The sequence below is a fragment of the Stegostoma tigrinum genome, chromosome 5, assembly GCF_030684315.1.
Source record: "Stegostoma tigrinum isolate sSteTig4 chromosome 5, sSteTig4.hap1, whole genome shotgun sequence".
Taxonomy (NCBI): Eukaryota; Metazoa; Chordata; class Chondrichthyes; order Orectolobiformes; family Stegostomatidae; genus Stegostoma; species Stegostoma tigrinum.
Window position 1 is genome coordinate 31,128,807 of NC_081358.1, and position 26,477 is coordinate 31,155,283.

The following is a 26,477-nucleotide window of genomic DNA, read 5'->3' on the forward strand; positions in this document are numbered from 1 at the left end:
TTGTCTATGTCCTCCTTAAATTTATTCAACATGCGGCATCCATCGCACCCCAGGCTGGTGAATTCCACAGATTCACCGACCCTCTGAGTGAAGTTAATATGAGCTACTGTCGTCCTGGTGCGAGTTCCTCGCGTTCATCATAATATGAGCAGATCGTCACAGTCACATTTCCAGTCGGTTATTCCACTCTCCTCCGCCAGAGGGCGGCGCACTCGCTGACAGCTCGGGAGACCTTAGTGGCAGGCGCCCCGTTGATCTTAACCTGCCGTTAAATTCGGCGAACAAACGAAAGTCGGAACACAACGCGTTGGCAATCTACCCTAAACGACATTTTTAATTTAACTCGCTTGGGTTATTTGGTCTGATCTGCACCCTCCGCCCCCCTGTCCCCGGGGGCAGCGTGGTGAGTGGTGCCGGGCCGGAGCTGTCGCCGCTTGGAGGGGGCCTGGGCCTGCGCGTGCGCCTGGGCCGTTGACGGTTCGGTTGGTATTTGGAGGTGAACCTTCAAACCGGTGAGGAGGAGGAGGCAGGTGAAGGGGAGAAGATGGCTGGTGCGAGTGGTAACGTCGCGCAGAAGACTTGGGAACTGGCGAATAACATGCAGGAAGTTCAGAGCATCGATGAAATCTACAAATACGACAAAAAGCAACAGCAGGAAATCCTCGCGGCGAAACCCTGGACTAAAGAGTAAGTCTGTTACTCCTGACAGAATCAGAGGAGCAGTCAGAGATCCTTTTGTAGGCCCGACCCTTGTTATAAAATAATTATGCCCAAAAGTAACAATCCAGTCAGTTATTGTTAATAACAACATCGTCAGAAAGTGCTTTGGGATAAATCTTTAATACAAAAGGATAAAGTAATTTCCTCATGAACACAATTTGTAATTTTTAGTACCTCCCTGTTTTATTCTGTATTAGCATATTAGAACTATACGTCCTAAACTTTTCCAGCAAGATTGACTTTAGCAAAATACAAGTGACTGCGAATGCTGGACATCTGAGAAACTCAACAGGCGTGACAGCATCAATGCAGAGAAAGTACAGAATCAATGTTAGTGTGGACTCGAAACGTGCACTTAGTTTTCTGTCCACAGATACTGCCAGACTGACTTTACTGCTGCGCCACCAGCTCTGTAAATGTCTGATTATTCTTATTAGTCAATAAAAGACATACAAGGGCATAAGACAAGTCCAGTGACTTTCTTCAGCACTGTGTTTTGGCAAGAGGATTTTTTTTAAAAAGGGAGCATTTGAATGGTTAGAGATTGCAGAACTCGGAGATTCAGAGAGAGCTCGGTGACCGTTGTATTACTCACGAAAGGCTAGTATGCATGCACAGCAAGTAATTAGGAAAGTTCATATGGTATTATTTATTGAAATGGGAATTGAATAAAAAATTAGGGTGCTTATGCTTATTAAGTACTGGTGAGAACACATCATAAGTACTGTTTATTAGACTTGTCTCTTATGTAAGCAAGGTTGTAAATATATTGGTAGCAGTTCAGACTATCAACAATCATTCAGTAACGAAGGAAGTAAATCACTCCAGTTGCACAAAAATTACATTGGCTACTTTTTTTGTCAACCGGTGAACCAACATATAGCAATTATATGCACACTTTGAATTTGGAAGTTGACAATTTGCCTAATTAGTTATTTATAAGTCAGATATACTGTAAGAAAGAAATTGCATTCATTCAATGATATTCATGACTTCAGCGCTCCCTAAATATGCTACAATTGATGTAGCCCTTTCTACAGTGTAATCATGCTTATAACACAAGAAACTCTGTCAGTTTGCACACGACAAGTTCACATAAAAAGTCATGCCCACAATGACCAGGTGGTTATGTTGGTTGATGGATAAGTATGAAAAAAAATCCTGCACTTGTATATTACCACAGGATCTTTCACACCTGCCTGATGGGAAGGTAGACAGAGTCTAAATCTGAAAGACAGCATTGCGAATAATGTGTGATGTGAGACCATTTCCTTCTGGTTCTGATGCCAGAGTGCTTGCCACTGAGCCACTGCTGACTGCTGATAGCCAGCACTGTCTATGCCCACCTCACCACCAATCCGTGGACTAAAATACAAAATATTTGTTAGATATTTTTGTATGGTAGTACTGAGGGAGTTTTGCAATGGGTGTGAAGTTAATTTATTTCCCATCCATCTGTCCAAAAAGCATAAAGAAGGAAGAGCAGCGAGTTGCCCCAATTGTAGTTGATGTTCTTCCCTTCACCAGCACTACCAAAAACTGTCTCCCTGTAAATTGCTATTTGCAAGAAGTTGGTGTATGTAGTTTATCTACATAATGAGTAAACTATATTTTTATTATTTTTCATTTTAGCAATTATCTTCATATATTAACTGAATAATATTGATAACCTTTATGTATATTGCATTATTAAAATTTTGTTTTCTATCCATTGATATTTTAATCTCTAAGATTTTAGTGTGAATGCAAGAGCCTTGTGACTGTATCAGCAAGGTCAATTGCTACATTTTTCTAATTATTGTAATATGTGCTTTCCAGTCATCATTACTTCAAATACTGCAAAATCTCAGCTCTTGCACTTTTGAAGATGGTGATGCATGCCAGATCAGGTGGAAATTTGGAAGTGATGGGCTTAATGTTGGGTAAAGTGGATGGTGAAACAATGATCATAATGGACAGTTTTGCTCTCCCTGTGGAAGGGACGGAAACAAGAGTCAATGCTCAGGCTGCTGCATATGAATATATGGCTGCCTATATAGAGAATGCTAAACAGGTATGTTAAATAAATTTACAGGTTTTACAACTTCCAACTCCTGTTCTTTTAATATGTTAATAATGCAAAAAAGTTGTTTATTTTCAGGTCTTTTAAAACTTTTTTAGTAACTGGAGTATCTGTCTATGCTTAGTGTAAACTTTTCAACTCTGTGCACAACTTTCTGTTATTAGGTTTTGGTCATGATAATTGCCAACTTTTTCCAGTTCTGAATATGCAAGTTTCCTTTGTTTACATTTTATTTTAGCATTTGTTTATTTGAACATGTCATTCTGCCAATCTGGTGACTGGGTTTTTGCAAATCTCCTCCAAAATTTTTATAGAATTTTTTTTTCTCTCCCTTGCTGACTTAAATATCTATACCAGAGTAAGAGTTTGAAAAACAAAATGAAATCTCATGTTTGCCTGGTTGCATTTATCCATTAAATTATTTTTGATCACTTAATTGCTGCATTTACTTTAAAGTCTTCACTTTCCTCAAAGGTTCATGTATGGACTTAACAAAGTTTGCCTAGTCCTGTGAGTTAGATATAGTTTGCGTAGTCTGGACATAAACAGTGTATGCTGTTTCACAGGTCTCTTGAGTGCTAGTCAACGGTATTTTTTTAGCTACGCATTCTGCATTGCAGGTTTTCTCCAAAATAACCTGAGAATTATAAGTCAAGCTTCTCAACCATAGGGTTGATGCAGTCCATTTTGGACTGAGTACTAACAGCTCTTTGGCCCTTTTAATTCGTCGTGTTTTTTCATTGTGGACATGGCCTAATTAGCTAATCATTGAAACCTGATTCCAGTCTGGGGGGGAGAAAAAACTTAGTGCAAAAGAACGTTTTATTTGTAAAGTCTGTAAATTAGACAGTAATCATCTGCTACTGGCCCTCCACCCTTGCCTGATCACTTATTTATTTTCTCCTTTTTTTCCCCCACTTTGGTTCTGGGGTCATTGAAATCTTAAAGCATTAAAATCGAGTAACAACAGAAACGTTTTTGGAAGTGTTTGACATAAAAACAAATTTCTAAGGAAACACTTGTGTTTTGATTTGTTTCTGAGGCATGGACTGTATGAGAAACTGAGGGCTGTAGAGATTTTGGAGTGTTAGAAGTCAATGATTTCTGTCTTCCCAAAATGTAGTTGGAGGAAATGTCAAAACATTCAAAATTAGATGCAAAGTGAGCAGTCTGGCAGTAAACGAGATGAGAAAAGAGTTTGAGAAGTAAATGCTGGATCTGTCTGTGACACTCCATCTATAAATGCTGTCACTGTGAGGAAGAATGCTGAAGGAGAGCATTAAATGGATAGATATTTGCGGAACTTTCTAATCCCGGTGTGGCGTGGGAATAGGTTCAAGAGGCTGTGGCTATGTAGGATCCTGAGATCTCTATTCATTTCAAACCAGAGTAATGAGATAACAGATCACTTGGAGACGAGCTCTATAGATTGGTAAGTTTACTTCCAAAGATTCAAAACCACAGTTTGCAGTAACAGTCTCAGTACCTTTTTATTACCCTTTTCACCATTCTGCCTTGGTTCTTTTATGGACAGATAAAGAGCGTCTGAAATAGGAGTATCACATTTGGCTATTAAAGCATGCAGATCATGGCTGACCTGTCCTAGGCCTCAATTCTGCTTTCATGCCAGCTCAATAAAGTAGAAATTTTAAAAAATCTGTCTATCTCTCCTTTCGGGGTAGAGAATTCCAGACTTTCACTACCTTCTGGGAAAAGAAATTACCTCACATCTCGGTTTACAGTGATTGATCCCTTATTTGGTAACTACATTCCCTAATTTGCAATTCCCAGTTCATGAAAACATCTTCTCAACATCTACCACTCAAACCTCCTCAGAATCTTGTATGTTTCAACAGGATGACCCCTCATTCTTATGAATGCAAATAAGTAAAGGGGACCCTGCAGTCTTCAGGACACAGTGTCAGTAATTTTAGGGCCTGAACACCACCTTCAATGTCCATTAGCCACCACTGCACCCCAGATCTTATTATGACATGGGCTGTTTTCTGCGTAGCCAACTCATTTTCATCGACTATGATCCCCATTATCAACTTTTCTGCTTCCCTGGCATACCATTATACATTCCTTTTTCTGCCTAAAAGTTTTCCTCTCCCTCTGGGCTCTGTCTCCACCTATTCTTTTTCATATGTCACCTTTCCCTAGCTGCCGCCAGTCCTGATGAAGGGTCGCTGGACCCAAAACATTGACTGTATTTCCTGCTGCACACATGTTGCCAGGCCTGCTGAGCAGTCACAGTTCTTTGTTTTATTTAAATAAACAGCATATTTAGCTTTTCTTGGTAAATCAATCTGTCAGTGCCAGGAATCAGCTTAAAGGCAGTCAAGGCAGTTTGTTTTCTATCTGTCATTGTTGCTTAATCTGTGATAAAGCAATTTGCAGTCTTTTAGTTCATTCTGAAAAAGCCTCTTTTAGCTTTTTTAAACCCTGCTGATATGTAGGATTTAGTAATGGGACCACTTCTAAGTTACAGTCTAGAATAACAATTAAGAATTCATATTGATTTTTCAAATCATCTCCCTACTCCACCCCCAACCCACCTCAAAAACACCTGCTCCACTATTTGATAAGATTTAATTGCAGCTCCATCTACTTACTCACTGATCAAAAATCTGTCTACCTCAGCCTTTAATATACTCAGTGCATCAGCCTCCACTGCTTTTTGGATTAGCAAATTGCAAAGATGAAGAACCCTCTGATAGATGAAATACCTCCTCATTTCCATTTTCAATGGGTGACTATTTGTTTGGATGACATGACCAACTCCCTCATTCTAGATTCCTCAAGAGGATGTATTCTGTTAGCATCCACCCTGCCAAGCCCCCCCAGATTCTTAAATATTTCAATGATATCACATTTTATTCTTCTAAGATCCAGTAATTTTACCTTGGCTGCAGTTAGGAGTTATCTTTTATGATTTTGGTTGACACTGTTTTGTTGAAAACTCTGTATTCTTCCCAGATACAGCTAGCCTGTATTTAAGTTTCCCTAGCAGTTTTTGCCTTCCTTATCCTTGACCTGCCTGCGGTGCTTGGCATAGTTGATCACACCATTCTGTGCCTCTCCTGAATTGTCCATCTTAGTGGTTCTGTGGATTCTTGGCTTCATTCTTATCTATCTAATCATAACCAGGGGATCACTTGCAGAGACTTCTGTTCCTGGTTCCACAGTTAGCTGATATTTCCAAGACTCCTTGGTTGCCTCATTTCCCATTTATATATGCTGTTCAGTGACATCTAAAAAAACCATGTATTTTTTCCATATGTATACTGATGGCACCCAACTTTCCTTCACCACCATCTCTATTGTCCCTCCAGTATTTCTAAATTAGCAGACTGCTTCTCAGACATTCAAGACATTACAAACTTTATTCCCTAGCTGGCAACATTCTGAGGCTGAACTATTTGCAATCTGCCATAAATCATTACGAGGTGAGCTTTCAACTACATCTTTGTGCTGGCACCAGGCCCAACTCTTCTCAGCTGCCTAACGTCACCAATTCTACCCCTGCCTCAGCCCTTCTGCTGAAACCCTAGTCCATGTCTATATTCCAGGAATATCACATTAAGTTTTAGCTATAATTGGAGATTTTAATTTTTTTTTACTTGTTTCTTTTATTTCTTTCAATTTCATCTCTTTCTTTCTACTTATGCATGATTTGTCATTGAATTAGATTTTCAACTTCAGCAGAATCTGAACCCAGAAGTGTGTCTCATTTGAAAATACTCCAGTTAAATTAAGGAGCTACAATGGTTCCCCTCTGGAGGGTGCCATAGTGATATAAATTTGGTATTGTTGCATAACCTGCATAAAATCTGTGAGAAAGTAATTAATGCAACATTCGTTTGCTGTTGACTGCAAGAACCAGGCCAGGATCTTCAGAATTATATCTAACATCTCCACAGCAATCATTTAATCTGCCGCTTTCTCATGGGTTAAGGCTTTGGTTTTTCCTAATTGTATATTTTCTACCCAGTTTTGTATGTCAAAATTATTCAGTACATGTAAGTGCTTGTGAAAATATCTCGAATGGTAGAGGCAGAAACATTCATCATATTTAAGAAGTATTTAGGTGTTCACTCGCAATGCCGAGGGAGAAATTCTGGAAAATGAGATTATAATAGTTAGGTAATGAAATGTGAGGCTGGATGAACACAGCAGGCCCAGCAGCATCTCAGGAGCACAAAAGCTGACGTTTCGGGCCAAGACCCTTCATCAGAGAGGGGGATGGGGTGAGGGTTCTGGAATAAATAGGGAGAGGAGGGGGAGGCGGACCGAAGATGGAGAGAAAAGAAGATCGGTGGAGAGGAGAGTATAGGTGGGGAGGTAGGGAGGGGATAGGTCAGTCCAGGGAAGACGGACAGGTCAAGGAGGTGGGATGAGGTTAGTAGGTAGGCGATGGAGGTGCGGCTTGGGGTGGGAGGAAGGCATGGGTGAGAGGAAGAACAGGTTAGGGAGGCAGAGACAGGTTGGACTGGTTTTGGGATGCAGTGGGTGGAGGGGAAGAGCTGGGCTGGTTGTGTGGTGCAGTGGGGGGAGGGGACGAACTGGGTTGGTTTTGGGATGCGGTGGGGGAAGGGGAGATTTTGAAGCTGGTGAAGTCCACATTGATACCATTGGGCTGCAGGGTTCCCAAGCAGAATATGAGTTGCTGTTCCTGCAACCTTCGGGTGGCATCATTGTGGCACTGCAGGGGGCCCATGATGGACATGTCATCTAAAGAATGGGAGGCGGAGTGGAAATGGTTTGCGACTGGGAGGTGCAGTTGTTTATTGCGAACCGAGCGGAGGTGTTCTGCAAAGCGGTCCCCAAGCCTCCGCTTGGTTTAACTCATATTCTGCTTGGGAACCCTGCAGCCCAATGGTATCAATGTGGACTTCACCAGCTTCAAAATCTCCCCTTCCCCCACCGCATCCCAAAACCAGCCCAGTTCGTCCCCTCCCCCCACTGCACCACACAACCAGCCCAGCTCTTCCCCTCCACCCACTGCATCCCAAAACCAGTCCAACCTGTCTCTGCCTCCCGAACCTGTTCTTCCTCTCACCCATCCCTTCCTCCCACCCCAAGCCGCACCTCCATCTCCTACCTACTAACCTCATCCCACCTCCTTGACCTGTCCGTCTTCCCTGGACTGACCTATCCCCTCCCCACCTATACTCTCCACCTATCTTCTCCATCTTCGGTCCGCCTCCCCCTCTCTCCCTATTTATTCCAGAATCCTCACCCCATCCCCCTCTCTGAAGAAGGGTCTAGGCCTGAAACGTCAGCTTTTGTGCTCCTGAGATGCTGCTGGGCCTGCTGTGTTCATCCAGCCTCACATTTTATTATCTTGGATTCTCCAGCATCTGCAGTTCCCATTATCACTTATAATAGTTAGGTGGTTGCTTTTGACAGGTGCGGATGCGATGATTTGAAGGGCCTTTTTTCTGGGCTGTCGATCCACATGATCTATTTAATCTCTGGTAGTGATATACCTAAGGGTATTTGACATACACATCGTGTATGACTAGAAATGCATCCATAAACTAGGCATAATAGGAATTTAATGGCTAGATCAAATTTAGTTCAAGAATTTCTTTTCTTTCTCAAGCAGAAACAGAAGCTGCCAGCAGATGGTGCTATTTAGCTTTGCTAATTACTGAAGAGCTAAAATATCTAAAAATCAGTGGAAAAGAATACAGCAAATAACATTGATTCAAAAAAGGCAAGAAGGGTCTATACAATGCATGATAACAAGGTGTAGAGCTGGATGAACACAGCAGGCCAATCAGCATTTCAGGAGCCGGAAAGCTGACGTTTCGGGCCTAGAAGAGTCTAGGCCCGAAACGTCAGCTTTCCGGCTCCTGAGATGCTGCTTGCCTGCTGTGTTCATCCAGCTCTACACCTTGTTATCTTAGAATCTGCAGATGCTGGAGAATCCATTATCTCTCTACACAATACATGTTGCTTACTTATTTCAGGACAATGGTTTGAAGGAACTGCAGAATCTGATTGTTGCAGGTGAGTGAACTGAAGTACAAAAACAGTTACAACACCAGGAATAAGTTAGTATCAGCTACACATGTTAGTTGAGCATCATCACTCACCCACACTCGCCACCTGCTTCAAGGCTGCTGTCATCATTTACTATTTAAAATATTGGAAATGGAAACAATGGATCGTACAACTTTATTTTATTGGGCAGTACAGTTGAATTTGTATTTTATTGAAAGCACCACAGTACCTCTTGTGAGAATTAAGTTTACATTTAAGCTAAACAATATTTATTTGTTTTAATTTGAAATCTACATCTGAAATCCTAGTGCATCTTTTTATAATATAAGATAATAAAGTGTGAAGCTGGATGAACACAGCAGGCCAAGCAGCATCTCAGGAGCACAATGCTTGCACAGACGCTGCTTGGCCTGCTGTGTTCATCCAGCTTCACACTTTGTTATCTTGGATTCTCCAGCATCTGCAGTTCCCATTATCTCTGATGCATCTTTTTATAAAACATTTTTTGTTTCAACTTCTAACATCAGCAGTTTTGTTTTTTTATGGTTGCCTCTTAAAATTTCTCACAATGTTTTTGCTTTTGTCGTGAGGCATATTCAGTTTAAAACAAAACTTGTGGGGTTTAATTGTATTTTTGTGTTTGCAATCTGAACTTTATTCTCTCTCTTTTCAAATTCTGTCCGTGTTTAATTTTATTTTCCAATTATGTTAGGTTGGACGTCTAGAAAATGCAATTGGCTGGTATCATAGTCATCCAGGTTATGGATGCTGGCTTTCAGGAATCGATGTCAGTACTCAGATGTTAAATCAACAGTTTCAGGAACCATTTGTTGCAGTTGTGGTATGTATTTTATTTGTATTCTACTTGAAGTACATTATAATATATAAGAAAATTAATGAAAATATGTGCTTTTTGTCAACTTTTCCCACTATGTTCCAATATGAAATTTATAATAAAAACTATCAATATAAAAATTTATTTGAGGGTGTGCGAATTCCACAATAAAGGTTGACAGATTTTTTAAAAAAAAATCTATCAGTGTACAGTTTCGAAATGAGGAGTGAATTACACATCATACTCATTGACTTCAGAATGGCTTGATTTTTTTACTAACAACCTATAGCTTACATTCGTCAGCTAAGCTGTAACCGGACTTTTGTTTGTTCAGTTTAGCTTAATCCATCTTGAAATGTTCACTATTTAACCATACCTATGTAAATTATAGCAGTAAAATTTATTTAGTCCATTATATCTGCACATGTTCTCAAAGTGCTATCAGCTTAGTCCATCCCTCTCCTGTATTTATATCCTTTAAATTTTCCTTTTAAGTGTACTATCTGTATTGTTTTCACCAGTCTTTGTATCTCATATAATTCCAAAACCAGGAATGTTTAATTTGTGGTCTTTGCCGTATCCTAAATAATGTGTGTTAAATGTTATTGTACTCCACCAAGGTAGGTATACCTTTGACTAACCAATTTTATTCACAAAATACTTTGTGTATTTGTGTGGATCTCAACCTAGCAGTCTTATTCAATTTAATTCCATTTTCTCTTCTCTGTTTTTCCTTTAATTTTTTTTCTGGTTGTTTTTACTTTCTTTCTGCTTCCTCATTGTTTTCTTCCAGCACTCACCATTCCCATACCAACATTGTCCTAACTATGTAAAATATTTCTCTGCTACACGACTTAATCTGGCAGTGGAGATATCAGTTCTACCTCCAGGTGAGGTCCATTTGCCCAGGATTTACTGCAGATCTAATCCCAATGACACCCAGATTATATCTTCCACCTGTACTTCACTCAAACCATGTATTTCACTGGCTTGTTTGACGTCTCCTAGGATTTCCTGTCATAAGTGCTAGGAATAATTCCGACAATTATGTACTTGGTTCTCAAATGGACCTTTTTAATTGCTATATTTCCATTTACAAGATCAAAAACAATGATTTTCCAGCAATGGAGGAAATTTCTGTTGATTCAGTAGTGGATATTGGAAAATCAACCTGATAATTCAGCAACTGAAAAGGCGTGGTACAAGGTGACAGCGGCAAAAATTAATGTTAGATCTCAGAGCGTACTTTGGAGCACACCTATGATTACAGATTATAATGCCAAAGGCCTGCATTTGGATAAGAAATAGAAGTGGACCAAGGATAAATCTTTCTGCGATATGAGAAAAATTATGGGAGTGGGGAGAAGTAACTGCAAGTTACATTGGCAACAATTAGATACTAAAGAATGAAACCCAGCAAATGCATCTCCATTTTGCTAGAGTGACATTGAGGAGGCTGGTATGGTCAACGCCTGTAGCAAGTTGAGAAAAATGATGAGGGAAAATTTTCCTTTCTGACAGACAATAAGACTATCATTTATGATTTTTAATAAGAGTTAATTGATTGCTGTAGCAGTCAGGAATCTGACTCAAGGAATTCAAACATGGAATTCCAGGAAAAATAGGCATAAGAGTACATTCAAGTTCTTTGGAAAGAAATGGGAGACTGGTGATGGCCCAGTAACTTAGAAGGATGATGGGGTTAAGGGTTATGTTTTTTGAAGAGAAAGGTACTTAAATACTTAGGGAAGAGAGGGGCAGCACCTAAAGAGACAGAGATGGCATGGTGGCTCAGTGGTTAGCACTGTTGCCTCACAGCGCCAAGGACCCAGGTGTGATTCCCGCTTCGGGCGACTGTCTGTGTGGAGTTTGCACATTCTTCCCCTTGTCTGCGTGTATTTCCTCCGGGTGCTGCAGTATCCTCCCAATGTCCAGAGATGTGCAGGCTGGGTGGATTGGTCATGCTAAATTGCCCGTAGTGTTCGAGAATGTGTACGCTAGGTGGGTTATAGGGGGATTGTTCTGGGAAGAATGCTCTGAGTGTTGATCTGGACTTGTTGTGCTCAAGGGCCTGTTTCCACACTGTAGGGATTCTAAGAAATAACTTTTAGCAGTATCAATTAGCACTGACGTTAGGAATGGAAGTTGGGTTCTTAACAGGTTAATTTGAATATGGTTGAAGGAGCAGGTGATGTAATTCATGGGAATGATGTATTTGAAATGGCATGAAAGGAGATGAAGAACAAATTGAGAAAAATGCATGTTCAAGGTCAGGGCACCAGGGAACCGTAGATGTGCTTGGCCAAGTGAACAGGTATGAGGGAGGGAAGGATCAGCTGATCCAAAGACTTTACCTTCCTGTAAAGAAGTCCATGGGTTCCGTGTGTCTCATTTGAAGTGATGGTGAAGGAGACATAGAAAGGGGTTTTAAGCAGACAATTTGCAACAGAGAAAAGTAGCTAGGGGTTATCTTTGCATTTTAAGATGCAAATCTGGCAGTGAACAGCTAAACCATAAACCTGTTGTCAAGTACACACTTTCAAATTCCGATTTAAGGGAGTGGAGATGAGGGGAAATCAAAAGCGTGAAAGAAAGTTATGATTTATTAGTGACTCGGGCATTAAAGATGAAGATGAGGACGTGATTGAGCAAATCAGATGTTGTGGAAGTATTGTGGGGTTGGTTGAATGTGTGATGGGGTTTTATTAAGAGAGAGAGAGAGATATAAGGAATATAGAAGATAGTGAGCTCTAAAATTTCTGTATCATTTTTGAAGTCTGTAAATTCATTTTTTCACAATTCATATTTGTTTATTTTGTAAATATATTAACGGAATAAATTGTTTTATAATGTACATTGTATCAATGAGATGTTTGCACATAAACTATTTAATTGCAGTGTATATTAATTTTTCAGTTGCTTTCTTAAAGGTAGTTTCAGTTGATGAGAAGAATTTTATAAAGTTAAGTTGATCGAGATTTATTGTTTTAGATTGACCCAACAAGAACTATATCTGCTGGAAAAGTAAACCTAGGGGCATTCAGGACATATCCTAAGGTAACTATTTCTATTAATTTGTTGATGTTGATTGCTTCTTCTCCTGAGACAATTTAGCTATTACAAGCTTTTGAATCTGTCTGACTAGGCCATGCTTTTATTAAAAAAAATTCTGAAACGCAGAGTAGGCTATTTCATTGGCAAGGACATGCACCCTCCTCTTGGATAATGAGGCTAATTGCTTTGTGAGTGTTAGCATTCTATTATGCTATAGAGACCACCTAAGCTTCAGACCAAGTTAAACTTCTTTAAGGATCACCCTCCTCTTGGATAATGAGGCTAATTGCAATGCTCTTCATCGTAGTGCCTCTGCAAAAACTGGTGATCAAATGGCAGATCTTTCAAATCCACATAGCTCAATGATTCACCACTTCCAACAATGTTGAGACAACCTAAGATAAATTTAACCTAGGAAATAAGAATTTTCTGCAGTGTGTTTTTTGTTTCTAGAAAAAAGTTGTATTGGAAGCACACACTAAAAGTGCTTAAGTATTTCCATTACAATTCATCCTGCCAGCAAGCATCAGGCAATCGTAGCCATCCCACGAGCAATATAAAGCTGTTGTCACTACCACTGCGTAGATAAGTGATCTATAGAATTACGCCTTGAATTTGTGATCCCCTGTAGGCTTCTGGTTCTGCTGTTTACTTTAAATATCTTCATTTCTAATGTAACTGTTGCTGAGATGTTTGCTGCATTCTAAATTGTTTAATTTGGCCTTGATGGTCTCTCCTACCCTAGTATCTGAGGAGTTTTTTTTCCCCATATCTCAAACTTATAAGTCTCTACCAGCTTCAGCAGTATCAATACTTCCAAAGACTTTACCCAGCTGTCCTCTTGATATTTACAATTTTTACTGACTGTCTTCTACTGATTTTATCAATATACATTCTTCCCCAGGCATTTTGCAGGAGAGTTAGCAAACAAGATGTGACACACAGCCTCATCAGGAGACATCAGAGTAGATGACCAAAACCTTAATCAGAGAAATGCTTGTAATGAGGTGTCTGTTGAAGGAAAGGGAAATAGAGATGTGGGGATCTTTAGGGAGAGACCTCCAAAGTTTAGGATCTAGCTACCTAAAGGCATACCTTTTGTTGGAGTGTTATAATCAGGGATACATGAGGCCAAAATTGGAAGAACACAGACTGAAGGAGACGCAGAAAAAGCGAGAAATTTGAAAATAAAGATGAGAATTTTGAAACAGAGGTGTTGCTTGATCCGGACCTAAATAGATCAGTGTTTTGGTAATAGGAGAGTTTGGAGGGCATGGGAGTAATTGTATACGTATTTGTAACAGAGTTTTGGATGAACTTTATTTATATAGGGTGGAAAATGGAATGCTTACTAGGAGAACATTGGAACAAATGAGAGGAAACAGCCATGAGTGAGCTGCTTTTGTGTCCTCTGTGTGTCACCCATTCTTTTTGGCTCTCCTCTGCTTCTTAATTGGCCAAGTATGATTTTTTTTTCTTTACAGACAATATGCTCTGTGTTAATTTTGATGTGTATTTAGATGCAGATATTAGCAAAGAGTAAATTGAGAGCGAGACTGATATCCGCTTCAATGAATTGGAGAATGGCAAGAAGAGACTGTGGAGAAAGTAAGGGTAGATATTGGAGGGCAGTTCATGGCATAAAGATGGTTAGAAATTGGGAGCTGATAAGGAAATTACAAAGATGGAATGAAAATTAAGAATTCTCTTACTGCTGAATTAATTTTAATTTTATTTAATTTTAATGTTAATTTTAATTGTAGTTGCTAGCATTTATTTAAAATAAGAGAAAGCTTTGATATTTTTTAAAAATAGGTCACTTCACCTTTTTGAAAATATTATTTGAAGTTCTACTATATTTTATTTTCTAGGGATATAAACCACCTGATGAAGGTCCTTCAGAATACCAGACTATTCCACTTAACAAAATAGAAGACTTTGGAGTACACTGCAAACAGTAAGTTACCACCTAGGAAGTTTTTGTCTCAATTCATCTACTTTTCAGTGAATGATAACTTTGCAGTGTTTACAGGAAATGTGCTTCATTCATTTTAGAGTATTTTATGACTTTCCTGAACTTGGTGGTAGTGATAATTGCAAAGACATCAGCACTTGTTGCATTACTGCTTTGAAACTGACAGCAGCTTATGGCATCGTAAATGCATAGTAAAACATGAAACTCAGGAACTTAATATCAGTGGGTCCATGTTTCGCTGGAGGACATGCTGTTGAGATCCTCCCAAAATACAGTAAATTAGAAATAGTGGTCTAGATATTCTCAAAAGTGCCAACAGTCATCAGATTGCCAGTCCACAGTTTCCACTGCTGCTCCACATTTCTGGTTGGGTCTTTCAAGCTCAGCTTCTCCAGAAATGCAGAGTGTAGTCTATCGCTGCTATAGTGTTGGAGGAAGTTGTCTCTTTTTTACCGCACTGGCTGTAGTAAGGTAAGTTTAAAGCTCCAGGATCAATATTGGTGAAAAGTTCAGTGTTTGTATCAAGAAGTCAAGCAGGGTTCTGGTGGGGTTGGGGGTCAGATCTGATTGGGTCTCATCAGGATTTTCTTTTTTACTTTTGTTCATTCACAGGATATGGGCCCTCATAATTGCTCTTAGAGAAAGGTGATAGTGAACTGCTTTCTTGAACTTCTGTAGTCTTTTAGAATGAAGGTTGGAAAGATGATTCAGGACTTTGACCCCCTGTCCCAAGTAAGCAATAGAAGGGTGTGGGGGTCGGGATTGGATTGTGGGGCAAACAGGATATGAAGGTCAGTTGTGCAGTTACCCTGCGGTTTAGAGTAGGGTTTTTCTGTCTAACATTTCTTGAGTAACTATCCAGGTAAGTACCTTGGAACTGTTTGACATCTCCAACTCTAACTCAGAATTGGAGATGTTTGCAGAACGTCCTGGGGAACAAGGGATTTGCACCTTGGACATTGAAACTTCTTGGGCAGATTTCATGATGCCCCGACATACCAACATTCTTGGGACATACAGCTGGTCTCCAGAGATCCAGAAACCAAAAGCTCTGAGTCAATTGAATTTGCACTGTTTGTCTCACTATTCAAATTCTTGTATGCATTTCATTTTAATTGTAACTTAGTTCATAACAATGTGAATTGAGTACATAATCACTGATAAGTAACCCCAATAGTCCAAAAGGGCAATTTTTATATTCAAAGAAGGTTAGACAGGGGAGCAGACAGAGCTTGAAAACTGGGTGAGAGAGCAGTGACGACTGCAAAACAGCACAAGAAGGAGTCTGCAGTGGAAACTGCCTAATGTAGTTTGCTTTTACCTCAGTACAGGGAAAATACTGGTGAGTACTGGTAAGTTCTGCTACTATTCTAATTGTAACACATAATTATCAAAATTACAGAATGATAGGTCAGCCTGACCGAATGGAATGAGCATCCTGCATTAAGTGTGAAGACTTTCTTCATGATATTAAAAAGATCGTAAAGTACTTTCCAAAATCTTCAAGCTTTGTGATGTCAGCATCTTGAAATGCACCCAACATTCACTGAATGTCATGCAAGTAAACGAAGTGGTCATTACAGGAAGGCCTCATCTGTTACCATTTGAGTGCAACATATAGACCTTTTTGAAATCAAGAACTTTCAATGTCCTGAAAAGCACTTGTTTGTTAACCAGAAACAAACTATTATCCAATCCTCTGGAATGCTCATCACAGAATGGCATCTTTGCATAGAATGTTGATTATATTGTGAGTTCACATTCTGATGTTGATGTTCATCTTCACTGGACCAGGATGAAGTGATTTCTGTTTGTAGCAATGTGGTCTGATAAATTCTGACCATTATGCTTTGCCTTGCGGTGACATCCAGCAGTTTTGAAGGTGACTGGCAAAATCCATTGCTCAACTGCTTCTTTGTATTGCTTCTTTGTAAACACCAATGTATAACACAGAAATTAGAATTCAAAGCCCATTGAACACACTATTACAAGTTGTACTCAGTGAGAAAATGTTTTGGTTTGGTGTTATAATCTGAACAATTTATTTTTGTTCAGGTATTATGCCCTTGAAGTAACTTATTTTAAATCATCTTTGGATCGTAAGCTACTTGAACTTCTGTGGAACAAGTATTGGGTGAACACACTAAGTTCATCAAGTTTGCTAACAGTAAGTTGTCTACCTTTTTGAATTAATCTAATTTGAGATGATGCAGTGAGAAAGTGTTATTCTTTTCTGCTACAGTGTTACTTTCTTGTTGGCAAGAATATTTTCTTTTCCACAGAGTGCTTGCAGTCAAAATGCAAATTTTAAAAACTGTAGACTTGGCGAACTAGATTATATGTGTAGAATTGGAGCAGTTTAGTTTTACTTTGTGCTAATAATAAGATTACACAATAATCCAGTCCAGACACAATGAGTTGAATGTCCTGCTTCTGTACTGTAAAAGTCTATGATTCTGATTGATCTAAGCGTAATGCTAAATTTGCAGTTTACACCACGAAAATTGGAAAAGTAAGTTATCAAAATGGAGTAGAAAGTTTGCAAGGAATATTTTACAAGTAAATAACTGAGCAGAAATTCAGTAGATGTAGTATAATATGGGAAAATTTGAATTTGGCCACTTTGGAAGAAAAGAAAGCTAGTGTACTATTTACATGAAGAGAGATTGCAGAACTTGTGATTCAAAGGCAGCTGGGTCTCCCGGTAGTAGAGGACAGAATATTGATTTCTTGGAAGTTACTGTTTGGTTTCCAGGGGATTAATTTGAGTTATTTTTGTCACATGTACCAAGTGAAAAGTGTTGTGCTTTACAGGCAGATCGTACCATGCAAAGTGCATCAGGGTAGCAAAACAGAGTGCAGAATATGGTGTTACAGCCGCAGAGAAGTTGCAGATGGAGATATCAACATTACCATTTGAGAAGTGTATTCAAAACTCTTAACAGCAGGGAAGAAGCTGTTCATGAGTTTGAATGTGTGCTCACTGAATTTGAGGTTCACCAGGCAAAAGGGGTGGGAGCATGCACACCACCTAAAGAGTTCTAGTTCACAAGTGTTTAAATGAGGCTGAAAGATTTACTTAAGCTGGACAGAAATCATCCAATTCGTCCCTCATTATGAAAGCCTGTTCGAGGATTAGAAGTTATTCGGCTGATAAAGGAAGAGGAAGGAAAATGAAAAGCAAGCAAGGAAACTGTTTAAATGATGACAGCTACTGGAGTTGGTGCCTGATGTGTTTCCGAGGGTGAGTTAACAGACAGGAAGAAGAGAATATAGGTAAATGTGACATTATCAAGTTAGCAGGTTGTGACTTGTGATCCCTCAGCTTTCAGTGATCACTTTGGATTAGTCATGATCATTGTGCCTTAAATAGAAACAACCTTGGAAGAGTTCAAAGATTAAATGGGAAAAGTTCTCATAGTGTTGAGTTTAAGTGGCCAACTGAAATAACTGCTAAAATGATTTTCTTTAACAAACATACAAGTTTCAAAAGGCTTCAGAATCATAAGAATTAATCTTTATTTGAATTCAATGGTGTGTGCCAGTGGTAAAATGTTTGCTTTAGTTGTGTTTTGTATTGGAGTCTACTGTAGTTGTAACTAGTTTACCTCAAACAGTGCTGCTTTTTCTGAGTTAGACTGCATTTAGAAAATCAAGAAGTTAGCGTTGCTTTCAGTTTTAGTTAGAATTAGTATTAAAACCTGAAAACCTGTCATGCGATCTTCTGTAATTTACTATGGTTTGGGTTTTTTTTAACGTTATTGGTCTCTATGGGGATCATAACAAATTGAGGCCTGTTTTGGGATTTTAAATCAAGAGGCTGAAGTGTGTGCACAGGTATTTACCAATTTAATCAAAATAATCTGATTTTTCTTCATTCATTAAGGGACAGAGTAAAGTATGTGTAGATGGAGTACTTTGGTGAATTTCAATGTTGAATGGTGGATCTTTTCTGTATAAGTAGTCTACTGAAACAGTATTTGATCAATTTTGTTTTTAGTTTAATCCTAAACAGGAAAAGTCATAAAATCTGAAATCATGTCATGTGATCATTTCTGTCATTCACTAGAAACTTGACAGTTAGAAGTTAATTCTTTCTTTAGGGATCATAACAGTGGTATTACCAAAGCTGTGTACAATTGCAACAAGGGTTCTTTATACTTAAAACCCTTGCAATAAGGGTTAATTATTTGTGTACCTGAATGCTAATTTTATATTCTTTGTACAAATACACCCAAGTCTGTCCAAAAATTAACATTTACAAGTTCTATGCCTTTTAGAAAATATTTTGTTTTTCTAATCTTCTGACCAAAATGAATAACCTCTCACTTCTCCACAGAGTATTCCACCGACCACTTTGCTTACTCAACCTATCTAAACTTTTATCGCTTCTGTGTCTACCTCATAGCTTGCATTTTCACTTAGCATTGCATTGTCAGCATTTACATATGTTATCTTCCATCTCTTGATCTAAGTCATTTATATACATGGAAGTAGTTGAGGCTCCAGCATTGATCTGTGTGGTACTCCACTAGTCACCATCTACCAACTTAACAGTGCCCTATTTATCTCTGCTTCCTGTCGGGTAACTAGTCTTTTGTTTTATATTCATTCACGGGTTGAAGGCATCACTGGCTAAGCCAGTATGTATTGCCCATCCCTAATTACCCAGAGAACAGCTAAGAGTCAACTGTGTTGTCTTGGTCTGGAGTCACGTTTAGGCCAGACCAGGTAAGGATGGCACCTTCCTTCAGTAAAGGACATGAGTGAAGTAAACAGGTTTTTCCAACAACTGATAATGGTTCATGGTCATCATTTAGACTCGTAAATCCAGATTTATGTTTATTTTGTTAAAATTCCACCATCTGCCAGGATTGGATTCTAACCTGGGTCCTAGAGCATTACTGAGTCTCAACATTAACAGTCCAGTAATAATACCAATGGACTGTTTCCTCCCAGTTCTACCTATGTCAATACATTATCCTAACTCCAGGGACCTGTATCTTGTCCTTCCTAGCACAAAGGAAAATCATTGTGATTGTTGGAGGTCAATCATCTCAGTCCCTGTATATCACAGAAGGATCTTGTCAGTGTGGTATCCTAGGCCCAACTATCTTCATCTGCTTCATGACCTTCCTTGCATCATAAGAACAAACATGGGATATTTGCCGATGATTCTACAATGTTCAGCACCATTCACAACTCCTCATGTACTGAAGCAGTCCAAATTCACATTTAGCAAGACCTGATCAACATTCACACTTAGGCTGATAAGTGGCAAGAAACAGTTGTGCTACACATGTTCCAGTCAATGGCTATCTCCAACAAGAGACTATCTGACCATCTCTCCGTGAAATTCAAAAGCATTACCATCACTGAATTCCCCCATAATCAACATTTTGGAAGTGACCATTGACTAGAAACTGAATTGGATGAGTCATATAAACATTGTGGTGACCAAAGCAGATCACAGGATGGGAATTCTGTAAACCCATCTTCTGCCCACCATCTAGAAAGCAAAAGTCAGGGTTGTGATGAAATACTCTCAACTTGCTTTGTTGAATAAAGCTCCAACAACATTGGACACTTGACCATTTGGGGTGAAGAGACTCTGCCAGCTTATTCACTCCCTTCACTACTGATGCCGAGTGACTGCAGTATGTAGCAGCAACTCAATAAAGCTCCACCAAATTGAAAACCTAGAAGGATAGGAACAGCAGATTCATGGGGACACTGTAACCTGCAGCTTTTTCTCAAAGCCATAAATGATCTCATTTGATGCCATTGTTGCCATTTCTTCACCTGGTTGTTTAGTCTAAATTTTGGAACATCCTAGCAACACTGAGAGTGGGCCTCACAATAGGAACTGCAGCAGTTCAAGATAGTGGCTCACCTACACCTTCCCCAGTGATTTTCAACATATGCTGTCCCCATCCCTCTTCCTGTGGAAGAATATAAAATATAAATGGAGTCCCGTATTTGGCTACCAATTCTGCCAAGTTGTGGTATTCTTGCAAAATAATAATGACAGACCAAAGAATTCCTAAATGCTGCACAGTGACAAATTTTGGGGCATCCACCATAGAACTGAGAGAGTATAGGAATATCCTTGAATCTTACTAAAATGCAGGATCATTGGAATGAAGTTAAAACCCACTCCTGTATCCAGTACTAACTAGGCCAACATCTAGTGCCCATCTGGAAAAAGGTAGCTCTGAGCTGGTGACTTGAATTGCTGCAGTCTCTGAGGTACAGAGACACACAATGGTTACTTGATTGGTATCCCCATATTACATATTATTTGGTATTGTATTATCACCATATTCTGAATTTTGGAAAAGTAAGTCATTAAAAAAAGTCAAAATTGATAAAACATAAAATATGTATTCACCCAGTCAGTTTTAATGCTATTGGATGACCACACTTAGTGTTTTATACAGGAATTGAAGACCATGTACAGACATCGGGTAAAACTTGAATGAGATGGTGGATATTTGAAACAGGCTAACAGATGTAATGATTCTCAATTTGAAGTCCTAAATACTTTTACAACTACAATACATTTCTATTATAAATTCTCATCTTTGTGTGGATAAATAGCTTAATAAAAATCTGTCTGCATTTGTTATTTAACTGCAGAATGCTGATTACACCACAGGACAAGTTTTTGACTTGTCTGAAAAGTTGGAACAGTCAGAGGCTCAGCTTGGTCGAGGCAGTTTCATGCTTGGTTTGGATACCCATGATAGAAAATCTGAAGATAAATTAGCCAAAGCTACACGAGACAGGTAAAGGCAATTTTTTTAAAAAAAAGTAATATCTTCTTTCTACTTTTAGAATTAAAATGTACTGGCTATGAGACAGTGTAAGAAATAATTTCATGTGCCTTATTTTGCAAAAGTAATTTTTTTTATTATTGTCAGAGCTGTTGAGAGGGGGATAATGAAGAGATAATAATGGAGGGCTTGCTGCATTTAGTGATTATTGAAAAGCAAAGTCTCCCTGGCATTGTAGAATGGGATTACTTTGCCTTTTTGTCTTAACATGTGCTGTCTAACATAAGAGCTTTTATTTTCTGAAACAAACTAGATTTGAGCAATTCCAATTTAGTCATTTTTATCTTTTTTTTCCAGCTGTAAGACTACCATAGAAGCAATACATGGCTTGATGTCCCAAGTTATTAAGGATAAACTCTTCAATCAGATCAATGTACCTTCTGCTTAATGTCTGGCAATCTATCTTCTCTGTCTGGCAAAAAAAACACCTTGCAGAATGTGTGTGTGTGGTGCATGAAGAGACTTCTTTCAATTAAAACAGACAGCATCTGTCATTAGATCCCAAGGTTCCAGTCACACACACAGAACTACTGGCTGTTTTCTTGGAATTTGTCATCTTGACTGTCTTAATTCTAAACAATATTGCTGAAGTTGTATCAGATGACAGTTTGTCTGACCACCTCGCTTTATTAATAGTAAACCCACTCTTTACTGAAGCATCAGACATCCAAAATAAGAAGTAATTCATGATGGAACTTCTAAAAATAGAAAAGTGTGAACAGTGAGTGCTTTGATGTGTTATTAAAACAACTTAATATACAAGAAGTTGTACTTTGTTTTACAATTGAATTGCACTGAAGATGCAGCATGTTGCAAATATGTGATGTACCCTTTTTAAAAAACGCATACTATTTTACAATTAACCTACTCAAACATTCACATTTCTAAACCAGGGACAGGTAATAAATGCTGTCCCAGAAGTAAATTTAAAAAGTGTAAATGTACCTGGGGCTGATCATCTAAGATGGCTCCTGAATGAGCAGCTTCTTACCATTTTCCTATTTGCAATTCAAACCTTCGTCTTCCATTGCTTGAAGAATCAGGAAATCTTAAGCAGTTGCATTTAAATTCAAGCGGCAAGTTTAAAGCTGTATTCTCTGCTGGGTTGGGTCTTATCCAATTCTGGAAGGAGACTTGCTGCACCCTTATTTTCTCTCTGCTGGACATTTCTCACTTTCTGAACTAACTCTGATCTGTTAGTTACAGAACAAGATGGGAACAATTGTAATCCATTCCTATCTTTCTCAACCATATTCTACCTGATTCCCATTGTTGCTCATTATGTTTATCTTTCAACTTTTTTACTGGATACACTTGTATGCACTATCAATCATTGAACCTAATTCCCACCTCTGAAGATGAGTTCTTTACTCCTCTGCTCTTAATACTCCCTCAAAAAGGGACCCAATGATTTTTCAATGTTTCACTCAGTTCATGGTTGTATTTGCCTTCTGCAGGACTTGCCTAGGGCTTTGGATGTAGTTGTGGGTCATATAATCTCAACACCTCCATACTCTCTCTGACTTTTGAACAGCAACAACTACTTGTGTTATTTAGCACATTTGACATTGAAACATCCCAAAACATTTCTTCAGCGTGTTATCATATGAGATTTGATACTGCTCCAAAACCTTGATCAAAGACATGTTTTAACAATTTTAAGAGGCAAACATGGAATAGTTTTGGGGAGGAAATTCCAGAGCTTGGGATCATTTAGGCAACGTTTCCAGCAATGGTGCGATCAGGGTAGGGATGTACAGATTTTAAAGGGTTTAGAGAACCGAGAAAAGTTACAAGGGTGAAGAGGGTATGTCATGGAATGTTTTGAAAACAAGGATGAGAATTTTAAAATTGTGATGAGTAGAAACTAAGCTCCACTGATGCTTTGGTGAGCAAGGATATGGGCAATAGAGTTTTGAACAAGTCAAGTTTAAGGAGAGTGGTTGATGCAGGACCACTAAGGAGACGGTAATCTGGAGATGATGACAGTGTGGAAGAAGGGTTAGCAACAGATAAGCTGGGGCAGTAACAGCAGAACACAGGTTGCAGTAAAATTAGGTGACATGTAAATGTGGATAAAAGCTGATCTCTGCTGAAATACAATATATTAACAAATCTCCACTGGAATTAACACTGCTAACTTCATTCCCACTTCATCATTCACATTAATTATCCTGTGGAAACTGTAGTCAATCAAATGTCATAGCCCCTCTTTTCATCTTCCTGAACATCCATTTGCTTCTGAACGTAGACTTGTCATGAAGTGTTGCATTGATATAAACTTGGCCTACAACTGATAACATCCTGTCTTTGCTGTAGTATCTCGACTGTCTGTCATCTGAACTGTTTAAGTGCTGGTATACCCTAATAAGTAAACAACCTGATACTGACTCCAGGGTGGCAGATTTCAATTTTATGAAGCACAAATAAGAATTGATGCAATACAACGTCTAAGCGGCAGTTTCCAGTGCATTTTCCAATATTGTGCTCTGGCTAGAAGCTATAATGGGAGGATGTGACCCTGGCCTTCATTTCACACTTCCCAAAATAGTCTATACTTTCTGTTCACGGCCTTTTGTAGCTTTTTCTATAGTTGGAAACCACTAAACATTTCTGGACACCTGGTTTTAACCACAATGTTACTGATCATTTATGAAAACACGATCAGTCAATGGCTCTGCTTGCTTATAGAATCATAGAAATATACAACACAGAAACAGACCCTTTGGTCCAACTCATCCATGCCAACCAGATATTCCATACAAATCCAGTCCCATTTGCCAGCATTTGGCCCATATCTCTCTTAAACCCTTTCTATTTGATATACCCATCCAGATGCCTTTTAAATGGTGTAATCGTACCAGCCTCCACCACTTCCTCTGGCAGCTCAATCCATACGTGAACCACGCTCTGCATGAAAAAGTTACCCCTTACGTCCCTTTTACACCTTCCCCCTCTTAAAACTATGCTCTCTGGTTTTCGATTCTCCCACCCTGGCGAGAAGGCCATGCTTATCCTATCCATGCCCCTTGTGATTTTATAAACCTCTGTAAGATTAGCCCTCTCAGCCTCCAATGCTCCAGGGAAAATAGCCCCAGACGATTCAGCTTCTCTCTATAGCTCAGACCCTCCAATCCTAGCAACATCCTTGGAAATCTATTCTGAACCCTTTCAAGTTTCACAACATCCGTCCTATAGTTGGGAGATAGAATTCCACACACATCTCCAAAAGTGGCTGAACCAATGCCCCGTACAGCTGCAACAGGACCTCCTAATTCCTAATCTTAATGCACTGACTGATAAAAGCAAGCATACCAAACACCTCCTTCATTATCCCATCTACCTAGGACTTCACTTTCAAGGAACAATGAACTGTACTCCAAGGTCTCTGTTTAGCAACACTCATCAGGACCCTACTATTAATGTATACGTCCTGCCCTGAACTTGCCTTTTCAAGATGCAGCACCTTGCATTTATCTAAATTAAAATCCATCTATCACTCATTGGCCCATCTAATCAAGATCCCATTGTACTATGAGGTCACCTTTTTTGCTGTCCACTACACCTCCAATTATAATGTCATCTGCAAACTTACTAACTGTACCTCCTATGTTCACATCCAAATCATTTATGTAAATGACAAAAAGCAGTGGACACTATCGAGCCTTGTGGCACACCGTTGGTCACAGGCCTTCAGTCTGAAAAGCAACCCTCCACCATCATCCTCTGTCTTCTATCTTTGGGCTAGTTTTGAATCCAAATAGCTAGTTCTCCCTGATTTCCACATGACCAAACCTTGCCAGCAGTTGGCCATGAGGAACCTTGTCAAACGCCTTATTGCAGTCTATATAGGTCACATCTTCTGCTCTTGTAAATCCTCTTCATTATGTCTTCAAAAAAATCAAGTTAGACATAATTCCCTATGCACAAAGCCATATTGATCATCCCTAATCAGCCCTTGCCTTTCCAAATACATGTAAATCCTATCCCTCAGATTCCCTTCAACAACTTGCCCACCACCGATGTCAGGCTCACTGGTAAATAGTTCCTGGCTTTTCCTTACCACCATTCTTAAACAGTGACACAACCTTAGCCAACCTCCAGTCTTCTGGTACCTCAGCTGTGGCTATTGATGATACAAATATCTCAGCAAGGGGCGCAGCAATCTCTTCCCACAGAGTACTAGGATACAACTGATCAGGTCCCAGGAACTAATCCACCTTTATATGTTTTAAGACATCCAGCACCTCCTCCTCTGTAAAATGGACATTTTTCAATATGTCGCTATTTATTTCCCCACGTTCTGTATCTTCCATATCCTTTACGGTTAGCTCATTTTTTATGGTTGGAACTGTTATGGATGCAATTTCTCATAATGCCACAAAGCTCTGGATTATTCTGATCACACCCAGGTTGATTTTGTTGCTGCAGTTATTGTAATTTGAAGAAATGTGCCTCCATGCTGAAGAGTTTTGCTTCTGATCACCTGACCACCTGCTCTTGGTTCCCATGAGAATATAACTGCCTTTTTTGTTCCTTCATTGTTCTGTTCATAGTTGACTTTCCTCTTAATTCCTGCTAGGTTTTTTATTATTATCTTTTAATTGTCTTGCTTCTTCCATTCATGTTAGATTACATCACTAAAACTGTCAGCTGGTGATGCTAGTAGATCTGAGAATGCAAAAGCCATTATCACAATTATGTAATACATCAGTAAACACGTACTTCATATACACATTTCTTAGTAACCAATTAATACTTACCGAAGGATTCTTACAAAATCCAAACAGCAATGCCTTGTCTGCTATGGTGATGGCTTTTTGTGCCAACTGCCAACCCCATAATTGGAATTGCATGTGATCAAGAGCATTTAGAGCCATATTTATATGCCTCCTCTTGCCCTTTGACCACATCTTGTCTCTAAGACCTAACTTTTTCTTTAATTCAGCTACTATTGGAACAGCTGACCACATAGTTCTCTTT

The 26,477-nt window shown here is 39.1% G+C and overlaps 1 protein-coding gene across 1 annotated transcript; it reads left to right on the plus strand.

The window, feature by feature from the left end:
• Positions 1–203: 203 nt before the first annotated feature.
• Positions 204–22,252, plus strand: cops5 (COP9 signalosome subunit 5). Its single transcript, XM_048530057.2, has 8 exons — positions 204–687; positions 2,539–2,773; positions 9,507–9,635; positions 12,621–12,686; positions 14,555–14,640; positions 16,714–16,825; positions 21,298–21,446; positions 21,792–22,252. The coding sequence occupies exons 1-8, from the start codon at positions 545–547 to the stop codon at positions 21,880–21,882; spliced, it is 1,011 nt and encodes a 336-aa protein (XP_048386014.1). The 5' UTR covers positions 204–544; the 3' UTR covers positions 21,883–22,252.
• Positions 22,253–26,477: the final 4,225 nt, after the last annotated feature.